The sequence below is a fragment of the Carya illinoinensis genome, chromosome 13 (genome assembly GCF_018687715.1).
Source record: "Carya illinoinensis cultivar Pawnee chromosome 13, C.illinoinensisPawnee_v1, whole genome shotgun sequence".
Classification (NCBI taxonomy): domain Eukaryota; kingdom Viridiplantae; phylum Streptophyta; class Magnoliopsida; order Fagales; family Juglandaceae; genus Carya; species Carya illinoinensis.
Genome location: NC_056764.1, coordinates 6,602,885 through 6,616,414, shown reverse-complemented (window position 1 = coordinate 6,616,414; position 13,530 = coordinate 6,602,885). Strand labels below are relative to the sequence as shown.

Genomic DNA, 13,530 nt, shown 5'->3' with positions numbered 1-13,530 from the left:
CAAAGTGACTGCACGCCGCTTGCACAACCACTGTAAATATCATTTCTCCTCATTTATATATTGAAATAACAAAAGCTCAAATTTTAAGAACTCTTTCCTAGAATTAGCTCAAAATACCCTACTTCAAATCTTATACATAAAATCAAAATTTTGAATACCATTTTGATAACCGTTTCAATTAAATACTAAAACAAAATATTTCAATACTTATATCGTTTCGACATACCATTTTGAAATGAATTATATATTATATATAAATATTTATATGTATATATAAACTAACAACTAATAAAATAAATACATATATGTGTGTGTGTGTATATATATATATATATGAAAGAATTGAAGATTTATAAAATAAATATATGTTGAAAAAATCACAAACTTGAGTTGAGATACAAAAATAAAAAATAAAAGTAAAATAAAAGAATAGATAAATTATTAAAAATAATGATATTTTAAAAAAAGAATGAGGTGACATATTTAAAGTTATAAAAAATTAAAATTATATAAATACATTTTATATTTTAGAATTAATTAAATAAAATCTAGATTTAAATTTTACAAAAATTTCATCTAAATACAAGAAAATTATAAAAACAGTCCGAAACGCCCAATCTGACTGAAATTTGATCGGAATGGTAAAAAAGGGACCGAAATTACTGGAATTTAAAACGAAATAGAACGGGATGGTAAAATGTACTGGACACTATACCGGAACGGCAAATTCCGGTCATTTCGTCCTGAACAGAGCGAAAATTGAAACCTTGCATGAAATTCCACTTTTGTTGAGATTTTGGGAAGAACTGCTACCGTCAAATAGCATCATGCAATAAAAGGTTTGAATTGTGTCATTTCAAACTTCATGTACTTAGCTGATACAAAACTATATAGATAGTATCTACAATTTGTCATCCATATTTGGATGCTTTCATTAAGCATCACTTGAGGATGATATTATTCTAACATTTAGGAAACGTTTCAAATTAAGAAAGACATGCAATGAATGTTACAAGGATAATTTAGGTATATATATATCTAGCTGTATATAGCAGACAATAAGGCTGTAGATAACGTGGGAATACTTAACGTATGGGTTGTAGTTAACGTAGGAAATACTTTACGTGTACAAAATACTTAACGTATGGGCTGTAGTTAACGTAAGAAATACTTTACGTGTACAGAAAATTCTGCAGCAACATATATGTAACTCTTTCTATAAATAATGAAAGGAACCCAAGGGAAAAGGGATTCAGACCAAACTTGACATGGTATCAGAGCTTTTACTCTGATTATTGTTTCTCGGTGGTCTTTATCCTTGAAAGTTTCTGAGTTGTGACAGTGGGTGAGTTTCTAAGTGTGTGGTGATTGTTTTCTCACACGTCTGTTAAGTTCCAACTTGTGGGCTCGTTACCTTGGTGGATTTGAGGCTGTCGGCAGGTTCTGTGTGGTGGTTTGCCGTGATCTTGTTCTGGGCAGTGTAGTTTGGTGCTTGTCGGCAGTTTCTGAGGAGTTTCTGGTGGCTGAAGACATGCGAGTATCTCCTTTAGTGAGTATCGGCAACTTCTGTGGAAGTTTCTGGTGGAGTCTAAAAATTTCTGGGTGCTTCTTGGCAGTTTCTGAAGATTTTTTGGTGGAGTCCGAAAGTTTCTAAGTGCTAGACAGGTCCTTTTTTTTTTTTTTTTCTCTCCTGTTTGAACTGTGGGATTTCCTTGTTTTATTTTTGCCGTGGGATTTTTCTCTGCTTGGTTTTTTTACACTGGTTGAGAACTTGAGTGGGTATCGGGCTTATTTGACTGTCTTACTTGGAGTTAGCTCTTTATTTTCTGAATTGGGCTATTTGACCGTGGGCTATTTTCTGAACTGTTCTGTTATTTTTGAGTTCACGACTGAATTACTTGGAGTTAGCTCTTTATTTTCTGAACTGGGCTATTTGACCTTGGGCTATTTTCTGAACTATTCTGCTATTTTTGACCGTGAACTGGGCTAATAGTATTTGACTTTTTGTTCTCTTTTCTCTGCTTGGTTTTTTTACATTGGTTGAGAACTTGAGTGGGTATCGGGCTTATTTGACTGTCTTACTTGGAGTTAGCTCTTTATTTTCTGAACTGGGCTATTTGACCGTGGGCTATTTTCTGAACTGTTCTGTTATTTTTGAGTTCACGACTGAATTACTTGGAGTTAGCTCTTTATTTTCTGAACTGGGCTATTTGACCTTGGGCTATTTTCTGAACTGTTCTGCTATTTTTGATCGTGAACTGGGCTAATAGTATTTGACTGTTTGTTCTCTTTGCCTTGGTTTATTGATTAAATTTGTTGTTTGGGTTTATTGAAAATACTATTTTCATCATGTCTATTGAAAATACTATTATTCATTTTACTAGAAAGAATTTTCCTACGTGGGAATTTCAATTTAAGATGTTCTTAAAAGGAAAAGAATTATCGAATCACATTGATAATTCTACTAACATTCCAACTGATGAAAAAGAATTTGCTCAATGGGAAGTCAAGGATGCCAAGGTAATCTCTTGGCTATTAGGGACAATTGAGTCTCACCTTGTGACCAATCTTCGCTGTTTTACCACGGCTCAAGCTATGTGGGACTATCTCCATCGCATTTATCACCAGAATCACAGTGCTCGAAAATTTCAATTGGAGGTGGAAATTAGCAATTATACTCAAGGTAATTTAACCATTGAACAATTTTATTCTGGTTTTATTAATTTTTGGAGTGAGTATTCTGCTATTGTTCATGCTAAAGTTCCCCCTACGGCCCTCGCGGCTCTTCAAGCAGTTCATACTGAGAGTCAACGCGATCAATTTTTGATGAAACTTCGCCCTGAATTTGAGCCTGTTCGAGCTGGTTTATTAAACCGTAGTTCGGTTCCTTCTTTGGATATTTGTTTGGGAGATTTATTACGTGAAGAACAACGGTTATCCACTCAGATGGGTATGACTTCTGAGAAAGTCTTTTCTGAGGCTGTGAATGTAGCCTATGCAGCACAAGGGAGAGGGAGGAACAAGGTACAGTGTTTCAATTGCAAGGAATTTGGTCATATTGCCCGAAATTGCTCTTAGAAAGTTTGTAACTACTGCAAGAAAGAGGGTCATATCATCAAAGACTGTCGAGTGCGGCCTCAGAATCGCCAATCACAAGCTTTCCAAGCTGCTGTTCAATCCTCTTCTCCTTCTTCTTCTGCACCACCTATTGTAAACTCTGATTCATCTGTTCTCACACCAGCAATGGTCCAACAGATGATTGTGTATGCTTTTATGGCCTTAGGCCTGCAAGGTACGGATACTAACTCAACCTCTTGGATTGTTGATTCGGGCGCTTCTAATCATATGACTGAAAATACGACAGGTCTCAATGGGGTTCATAAGTATAGAGGCTCGCAAAATATTCAGATCGCTGATGGCAGTACTCTTCCTATTACTGATGTTGGTAAATTGGGCTCTTTATTTAGTGATGTTTTTGTCTCTCCTGGATTATCTACCAATTTGATCTCTGTTGGACAATTGATAGATAATAATTGTGAGGTTCACTTTTCTCGTGGTGGTTGTCTTGTGCAGGATCAGGTGTCGAGGACGGTGATCGCGAAGGGGCCTAAAGTGGGACGTTTATTTCCTTTACAGTTTTCTATTCCTAATGTTGTTTTTCTTGCTTGTACGGCTACTGCCAATACTAATGAAATCTGACATAAGAAATTAGGTCATCCTAATTCTGCTGTCTTAGCTCATCTTATGAAACATGATTTTTTGGGCAATAAAGATTTCGTTTCCTCTTCTCCTGTATCTTTTGATTGTGCTACTTGTCGTCTTGGTAAAAGTAAAACTTTACCTTTTCCTGCGCATGGTAGTCGTGCCTCTAATTGTTTTGAGATTGTGCATACTGACGTTTGGGGTGTGAGTCCTGTTATTTCTCATGGTCAGTATCGTTATTTTGTCACATTTATTGATGATTATAGTCGATTCACCTGGATATATTTTCTCCGTTCTAAAGCTGATGTATTTTCTGTCTTTCAAAAATTTGTTGCGCTTGTCGAGACACAATTCCGTACTTGTATCAAAACTTTACGCTCCGACTCAGGTGGGGACTACATGTCTCATTCTTTTCAGAACTTTCTTCAGCAAAAGGGGATCATTTCCCAACGTTCTTGTCCTTATACTCCTCAACAAAATGGAGTCACTGAGCGTAAGAATCGTCATCTCTTAGATGTTGTCCGTACATTGTTGATTGAGTCTTCTATACCTTCTAAATTTTGGGTAGAAGATTTATCTACTGCTGTCTATTTAATCAATCGTTTGCCTACTGTCACTCTAGATTATGATTCTCCCTATTTTCGATTATTTGGCATATCCCCTGAATATCAATCCTTTCATATTTTTGGATGTGTTTGTTTTGTTCATTTGCCTCCTGTTGAGCGTCATAAGCTTGCTGCACAATCTGTCATGTGTGCTTTTATGGGATATAGTCCTACTCAGAAATGATTTGTTTGTTATGATACTCATGCAAACAAATTCCGAATCTCACGGAATGTGATTTTCTTTGAAAATCAATATTTCTTTCAATCTCAAGTTATTTCTGATCCTCCTATTACTATTCTCCCCGCTTTTGATGATGTGTCCTCTTCTATTGAGCGATTTAAACCAGGTAGGGTGTATCATCGACGTCTTCCCCCTTCTTCCACGCCCCTTCCAGACACTGATCCGTCATCTGATTTTGCGGTTCCTATACCTCGGCACTCTACCCGGGCTACACATCCACCAGATAAGTATGGTTTTCCTCATATCTCACTTACTGCCACTTTCGACACTGTCTCTGTTCCTCACTCTTATACCCAAGCAGCTACCCAAGTATATTGGCAGCAGGCCATGCAAGAAGAAATCCAAGTTCTTCAAGACAATCACACTTGGGATCTTGTGATTTGTCCCTCTGGTGTTAAACCTATTGGTTGTAAATGGGTGTACTCAGTCAAGTTTCAAGCTGATGGCTCACTGAGCAGATATAAGGCCCGTCTTGTGGTTCTTGGGAACCGACAGGAGTATGGTATTGATTATGAAGAGACATTTGCACCTGTTGCCAAAATGACTACTGTGCGGACTATCTTGGCACTTGCTGCGTCGCAAGGGTGGTCTCTCCAGCAGATGGATGTAAAGAATGTTTTTCTACATGGGGATTTGAAGGAAGAAATCTATATGTCTCCACCTCCCGGCATGTTTACTATACCTTCCTCAAAGGTTTGTCGGCTACGCCAATCCTTGTATGGACTGAAACAGGCTCCACGTGCATGGTTTGATAAATTTCGCTCTACACTGCTTGCTTTTCATTTTACTCAAAGTCAGTTTGATTCCTCTCTTTTTCTTCGCAAGACTTCTATAGGAATTGTATTGCTTTTGGTATATGTTGATGACATTGTGATTACTGGCTCTGATACTAAGTTAATTAAGCAATTACGACAACATCTCAAGGCCTCTTTTCACATGAAAGATCTTGGTCCCCTGCAGTACTTTCTTGGCCTTGAAGTGCAGCTTACTCCGACTGGTACATGGTTACACCAGCACAAATACACACGGGAAATTATTTCATTGGCTGGTCTCCAATCGGGTAACTCTGTTTTTACTCCCTTGGAGGTAAATCTTAAGCTTCGTCAGGAGGAAGACGAGCTTCTATCAGATCCATCATTGTATCGGCAGCTTGTCGGGAGTTTGAACTACTTGACAATTACTCGTCCTGACATTTCTTTTGCTGTGCAGCAAGTAAGTCAATTTATGCAGGCTCCCCGACATCTTCATTTAGCCGCTGTTCGTCGCATTATCCGATATCTGAAAGGCACCTCTACACGTGGGTTGTTCTTTTCTAAAAAATCTTCCTTACAATTGGTGGGATATAATGATGCTGATTGGGCTGGATGTGCGGATACTCGTCGCTCTGTTACTGGCTGGTGCATGTTCCTAGGCAATGCACTCATTTCTTGGAAGAGTAAGAAGCAAGACAGAGTTTCCAAATCTTCCACTGAGTCTGAGTATCGTGCTATGTCTTCTGCATGCTCTGAGATCACATGGCTTCGTGGTTTATTGGGTGAACTTGATTTTCCTCAGCTGCATTTCACTCCTCTTCATGCTGATAATACTAGTGCTATTCAGATCGCCGCTAATCCTGTCTACCATGAGCGTACAAAACATATTGAAGTCGATTGCCATTCTATACATGAATCCTTTGACAAACATGTTATTACTCTCCCTCACATTTCCACTGAACGTCAAACTGCAGACATATTCACTAATACTCTTTCTCGGCATCGACATCAGTTCTTGGTTGACAAATTGATGCTTCTCGATCTACCAGCATCAATTTGAGGGGGAATGTTACAAGGATAATTTAGGTATATATATATATCTAGCTGTATATAGCAGACAATAAGGCTGTAGATAACATGGGAATACTTAACATATGGGCTGTAGTTAACGTAGGAAATACTTTACGTGTACAGAATACTTAACGTATGGGCTGTAGTTAACGTAAGAAATACTTTACGTGTACAGAAAATTCTACAGCAACATATATGTAACTCTTTCTATAAATAATGAAAGGAACCCAAGGGAAAAGGGATTCAGACCAAACTTGACAATGAACACCTACCTACCTAGGCATCCAAACATGTGGAGAACCAGAAACTGAACATAAGCTTAGACCCAGATATTCTTGTATATGGAAACCTTTCGACCTGCTATTGAATCCAGTGATAAAAAAAGCATCCAAGTAACCATGGAAAAATAAACAAAACAAAACACATTTTCGGGGTAGGGACAAGCGAAATGGGAGCAACCTAGTCCATTTCGCCAATTCAATTCAGGTGCAACTTCATATAGATCAGAGCTTTCATTGAAAAAAAATGACAATAAAAAAGTTCCTCACCACACTATCAATTTCTTCAAAAAGAATAAAAACTTATTTTCCGAAGCATCACAATCTACAAGAAAACAAATCTTGTTGTAACACCTGTCAACACCATCTATATCGTCCTGCAGAGTGAAATTGGCAGGCAACTCTATCAAAGGAAGTTAAGACACCTGTCTTGTCAGTAAGCTACCCACAAACAGCAAAATCTGCACATTGATTTTTTTTTTTTTTGGATTATAGGCTTGTAGTTTTGCAAGGAAATATTTGGAGCCAGAAAAGTTCACATCAGCCTGCAAGAAAGCAATATGCACCACCTTAATCATTTATATTAAGCGCTAAACAGTACAACAGAGTACTTGGTCTGAGTCATCCTAAGCTCATTCTGAGTAGTTTGTTTGCATGTATAGGGCTGGAATCGCCAGTTGATTTCACAAGACCCAAATATATAATCTCATGGGACTGACAATGTACGTGAAAATGTTAATAAGCAATGCTGAACTATATGGTATATTCGACATGAACTTACCTAAATGAAACAAGTTCTGACTAGGATTAAGGCTTGACAAACCTTGCAATCTTAGAAAGCACCGTCCTTAAACTCCGGATACCAGCTCCAGATTTTGAGCTTACCATCATCTGAAGTTCAAACCATTTTCAAAGTACTTAGCTCTCTTCGAACAAAGATAAAAATTTATTAAGTGTATAATATTGAGTGATTCAATCAATCAAATGAAGTTGTGCTTTCATACCAAAGGTTGAACTACAGACTTATTTGCCTTGAGACTCTGCATAAAACCAAATCGTATTTAGAGACATGTTAGTCATACTGGAGGCAGAGGTACATTTTAATAAAAATGTCACCAAACTTGTGCAACACTCACCTCTTCAATTTGCATCGCATGGCGAGCCACATCAATAGGGAAAATCATATCCGTCTTGGTTAATACAATCTGATATTTAGTCTGGGATCTGTAAAGAGAGATATTGAAGAGCATAAAAGTTAAGTACATGCCACTTCTAGCAGGACTATCGTTTCCTATACCTATACTTTTTTCCTCATAGGTAATTTCCTGTACATATACATATACAGACAATGAAGATGCAGAAGACCAATGTGGGAATAGCATACCACCTCAAGAGGTTTTAGGCTGGATCAGATCACTATTCGCCAACCCATACCATCAACTTGAGGTGGTTAGCTATATATATATATATATATATTTTTTTTTTTTTGATTGGTAATCAAGAAGTTTTATTCATAATAATAGGCAAAGCCCAAGTACACGGGAAGTATACATGAGAAGTACCTAACTAGAATTTACAACTGAGAGAAAAAAGTCATGGATATTTAGTCCATTACAAACAATGGCCCCCACCCAATGCACATGTAACAAATGGTATGCACCACAGGTATGGGTACTAAAAGACATTTTAAATAGACTCAAAACATATATGTGGAAAACAGACTGCCACAACCCAAGTGGGATCAGTGAAAAAAAAAGGTATTACTCGTGTATGTGCCTTGAATATCCTGTTAACAGAACAGGCTGGTTTCTTATTATAATATGGGTCTCCAATTTACACGCCTCGATCATAGCATATGAGTATATATTCCAAAAATTTACCTCTTAAGGGAAATCAATTGCAAAGTACCAAAAATTTAACTCTCAAGGGAAATCAATTGCAAAGCACCTTTCCATCAAATTGATGAGTTCATGATCCCTTGGCTTCATACCCCATTTTGTATCAATAAGTAGGCATACCCGTTTCAGACCAACTCTTGTGGAAACATACTCCTTTACCTACAGATTAAAAGATTTTGAGCAAACAGTTCATAGGTACATGTAACAATAAGAACCCACTTTTTTATACATCAAAAGAATGCAGGACTTATACGGAAGTAATCCAGATCATCAACCCAATTTGCCACTTCTCACACCGACAACTACCTCAACTTCCGATTTTAAAACTCACAAGAAATTAATACAATTATCAGGTTGATTGAATTGCATCCATTAATGGAGCTTAACTACTCTCCATGCTTCCCAAAATTGCTTCAAAATAGCAACTTAATTCTTTAATAGTTGTCCCAACATTACCAAAATAAACTTTGTCCAGATCTTAGCCAGTGACCCAGCAAAAAGAAATTGGCATGTGTTTTAGTTGTTTGAGAACCCAAACTGATCATAGGTGAATTACAGATGAATCGCATGCACAGGACATGGTATCCTGTTGATCAGCATCTTGGGGAATGTCAATGTCATGGTCTCAGTTGTTTGTTTCCAGAATAGGCTATAGAAAGCAGCTACACAAGAAAAGGTGCATTTCTGTTTGCATACTTACAAGCTCCTCCCAAGCGTCCTTAACTTCTTCTTTTGCATAAGCAAAGCCATATCCAGGCAAATCAACCAAGCAGAGCTTTGACCCCAAATTGAAGAAATTAATAGTCTACAGAAGAACCATTGTCATTAATAAACAAGTCCAGCAGATACTGAAACTCGCAGTTCTAAGAAAAGTATAGCACCTGAGTAAGGCCAGGCTTATCGGATGTCCGAACAATACCCCATTGTCTAGTAAGGGCATTAAGTAGCGACGACTTCCCAACATTTGACCTTCCTAGTAAGGGCAATAAAACGTATTTGATGTCTTTCATTGCCTCATTCTCAAAATGTTCAAATCTACGAAAATATAAAAGAACTAAACCTTCTAAGCATATATATATATGTATCAGTAAGCACCAAAGAAAGCAATCTAAAAAATCATTTCAGAAATTAATATGAGAACCGAGTCACACTGTCTATGCCTATTTGGATTAATATTAATAAAATCGTTTACCATACAAAAAGAGTTTGAGAACTATGTACAACAGGCCAGAAAGGAAAATCTCTTCCACAAAAGAAATCAACCAATTTGTTTAGGCTAACTAGTAAGTAGACCAAAAAGGGTATCCTTCCTTTTGCCAAAAGGCTGTAATTTCAGGCCATAACAAAAATCTGCTCTCGGTTTATTGAGGGCATAATGTGCTACTACATTTACATTACATCCTTGCCAATGTATGACCTAAATTGAAACCATTAATTTATGCATTCACCTTGGAATAATGGCAAATTGAACAGATTGCAGATTATGAAATCTTTATCCAAGTTGAAAGGAGAATAGCTACTGAGTGATAGCAATAAAGGAACGCAGCTGTAATTAAAATAACTAGCATAGAAGGAGGGTGAGAATTCGAAATATTTACCAGCAAATGCAATCTCTGGGAGTTCGGGAGGAGGAAATGATGATGAGCTCTTCGCAGCAGCAAAAAAAGTCAATTTATTCCTAAATGCCTGCACAAAAATGTTAACACCATCATAGGTAAAGAAATGAACAGAAAGAGAAGCACACAGTAAATGGAATCTATCTTCTTATTGAACCAATCACAAGACTGATATGGAGTTAAGTATACAGCACTATGTGAATATCAAACACACTATTTCACTGCATAATTTATAAACATACAGAATCTTCAATACGCTCCCTTTCAGAGCTGGTAGAAAATGGAATATTATCTAATGGGGCAGAAAGCTCAATGTTATAGCCAGCCCTCCGCAGCTCAATCAAGCGTCGACGGCCCAACAACTGTGAATGAAATTAAAAGGAATCATGATGCAGGAAATTATAATTAAAGAAACAGAATTACTCAAAACAATATAGCTCTAACATCACAAGTCCCTGCTCATGCAAATTACGTTATCTTCCACATAGGTCAGGATTGAGGGACTTGGTTGTATTGCCCGGAATTGTGCATTCCTCGACATTTCATTTTTCTTCTCCAAATCTTTTTCCTTCTCTTTGGCGCTTTCTGCAAGGCAATTAAAAAATTATTTTTCAGAGAAAAAAAATTCAATTATCCATTTTATTTAACAATAAATAAGAAGAAACTAATTGCAAACCCAGATCACTTTCAAGCTGGTAAGTTCAAGGTCAGCTTAGAAAACAGTAAATAAATTTTAAAAAATTGAAGTTTGTAACAAAGAGCACAGCATTACAAACAGAATACACTGATAAATACTTACTATTAATAACAATGCCATCATCTAGCCGTTTATTTGAGGTATCATGCCGATCTATTCGAATTACTCGCTTCTTCCTCTTTGGCTGATCATCTAGTACTTCTGAATCATCATCCAATGCTCGCCTTCCTCGAACATTTTTCTTGGCAGATTTTGAAATAGATACATATGGGGATTTCTCCTGACACTGATCCAGCCGTTTCATTTTATCAGATTTGATTTTGGAAGGTTTCTTCAATGAACCGGTTCCACCAACGTCAAATTCATCAATGCCCTTTGTTTTGGTTCTATTAGAAGCCCAGGCACTGTCCACTGTATCCTTCAGTTTACCTTTAGAACGTTTCTTCAATAAACCAGTACCACCAACATCCATTTCATCAACCTCCTTTGCATTAGTTCTATTAGACGCCCGAGCTCTTTCCGCTGCATCTTTGAGTTTACGATAAGATTGTTTAGTTTCAGTAGTAGAATTCTCTATTTTACTTGAAACCCATATGGAGCGAGGAGATTTCTTCTTGTTTGTTTGTGCCTTAACATCATCTTTCACCTGATTCTGTCCTTTTTTAAAGGAAATCTTTCTATTGGGTGCCTTTGCATTTCCAGAGGAAGTTACCTCCTCATTTGTACCACCATGCTCCGCATAGATTCTCTTTGTTTTCCTATCAAAACTCATAGGTTTAAGCTTTCCCTTCCCATCATTACTAAGTGTACTTTCAAACTTTTTATTTTCATCCTTAGAATTCTTAGACCGCCTACTTGCAAGTTTGAGTCTCTTATTGAGCCTATACCTTAAGTTTGACTCTCCAGACATTCTCTATCACAGTCTAATACCCCAATACCACACCCCCAGATCCCTGGAAACAAAAAAAAAGTTCTAAAAACCACATATGTCAGAAGGAAGATTTCCTTCCGGTGTGAACTTTAGAACTCCACCTGAAAAATTGGACAACAAATGTTAACCTTGTTATTATTCAATTTTTTGAACCTGAGGAAGCAGAGAACCTCAGCTCAGCTAAGCATAAGGCAACCATTTGACCCACCAGACTTTAAATACCAAAATAATATTAACGTTTGTTTATGATTTTTAATTGGAATGAAAAAACATTTGCATTTACATCCAAACTAGGTTACTGAATCACCATTTGATTAGGGCCAAACTCCAACTCCAACAGAGTCAGAATGGAATCGGAGTTGCATTTTCACTCTGGCTTGGTTTGACTCGAGCTCCATTTAGCCTCTTCAGAATCGGAGCGAAATCAAACCAAAAAAGAAAAAGAAAAAAAGAATCGAAGCGAATCAAAGTTCAACCTTCACCTTACAATCTTGATTAAATTTAATCCCCAATTATCAAATCAACCATAAACCTCGAAATTCTGACATCTCAAATCGGCCCAGTACCACAAATGAAATAGAACTAACATTATCACGAAAAAAAGCAAAAGTCTCACAAACCCAATTGAACCAAGTGATCAAAACAAAAGCCAACAACGAGGAACATTGATGACATTAAAATAAAAATAAGAAAGGAAAAAAGAACTAGCGCTGAGTATTGCGCTCAAACCCTAGAAAATCTGGGACTCTGTTCGGGGCTGCTCCATTGGCAGGAGAACCTGTTTGAGGTTCAGACGGGCAGCGTGCCAAAAGCCGAACGAGGTGGTAGGAACCAGAGGAGAGCAGCTCGGAGCAAGCAGGAGGGAATGTTGCGGGAGGAAAGGGAAATGGAGAATCTGCGGAGAGGAGAAAGAGCGGGAGAGAGAAGCCATTCCGTGACAGGGGGCTGAGTTTGTGACTTTGTCTGTGGTCTTTTAGAAAGGAGAGTGGAATGCAGTCAGATAGCGGAGTTTTTACAACTTTCCCAGCAAACAAACAGCTAAGAACATAACGAATAAGAAGTTAAAACAAAACACATGCATACAAATGAAAACGCTTGAGATTGTCTCAAACTCCCAAAGTCATTTTCTTCAATCTAACAAGCAAGTTTCATACAGTTCGAAGAAGAGCAGAAAACCTGAAAATTACAATAAACATACCTTACCCAATAAAAAAACGAATCAAATGCTACGTTTGCCGCCCTCCATTTGTGTCCGCAGTGCTTGCCCTACTCTGCAACTCTCAAACTCAAAAGAAAACGTACAGCTATTCATCGGAGAGTGGGACTTGGGCCGATATCATCGTATCAGCCGAATGGACCATTGGATCCGGCTTCGTCTTGAAAGCATCGGTTAATCAAATACGCTCGGCCCATATATTTTCTCAATTGTTTTGAAAGCTTCAGGTTGATATCAATGGCCCATAAAGCCTCACCGTCCCTTTGTTTTGGGTTTGTATGGGTCCCGCTCGTAATTGGTCAGGTTATCATCACGTGCCGATTAAAAATACAAAAAATTCTATTTCTAACTAAGGTGTAAACTGGTTGGTCCTGATCAGAAAAATTGATCGGACCAATTCGTTTGGACCGAACTTTAGACCGGTCAATTTCATTCTCCTAAATTGTGCACCAAAACCATTCAATCCGTTTCTGGGGGTCTTTAAATTTTAGACCGGGCCGAATCTGACAAAATTGAACTCCTT

General features: G+C 37.6%; 1 protein-coding gene across 3 annotated transcripts; it reads right to left on the bottom strand.

Annotated features, from left to right (window-relative positions):
- Positions 1-6,852: 6,852 nt before the first annotated feature.
- On the bottom strand, positions 6,853-13,149 carry LOC122292672. 3 transcript variants are annotated; one of them, XM_043101137.1, is made up of 12 exons: positions 12,995-13,149; positions 10,963-11,892; positions 10,636-10,748; positions 10,406-10,525; positions 10,146-10,233; positions 9,429-9,520; positions 9,248-9,352; positions 8,597-8,706; positions 7,786-7,873; positions 7,654-7,689; positions 7,431-7,540; positions 6,853-7,194 (listed from the first exon to the last, which is right to left on the bottom strand). In XM_043101137.1, exons 2-11 carry the CDS (start codon positions 11,768-11,770, stop codon positions 7,457-7,459), a joined length of 1,644 nt encoding a protein of 547 aa, XP_042957071.1. In that variant the 5' UTR covers positions 11,771-11,892; positions 12,995-13,149; the 3' UTR covers positions 6,853-7,194; positions 7,431-7,456. The 3 variants fall into 3 exon arrangements, with proteins under 3 accessions (XP_042957071.1, XP_042957070.1, XP_042957072.1); XM_043101136.1 differs by having other exon boundaries at positions 12,990-13,140; XM_043101138.1 differs by having other exon boundaries at positions 6,853-7,026; positions 12,990-13,140.
- Between the last annotated feature and the right edge of the window lie 381 nt (positions 13,150-13,530).

Bases quoted from the DNA above. Each gene is read 5' to 3' on its own strand.
- LOC122292672 (XM_043101137.1), bottom strand. From the start codon at position 11,770: ATGTCTGGAGAGTCAAACTTAAGGTATAGGCTCAATAAGAGACTCAAA. The intron at 9,521-10,145 runs GTAAATATTTCG...TGCCCTTACTAG, and splicing joins CCCAGAGATTGCATTTGCTG to GAAGGTCAAATGTTGGGAAG. The intron at 7,541-7,653 runs GTATGAAAGCAC...TTTGAACTTCAG, and splicing joins AGTCTGTAGTTCAACCTTTG to ATGATGGTAAGCTCAAAATC.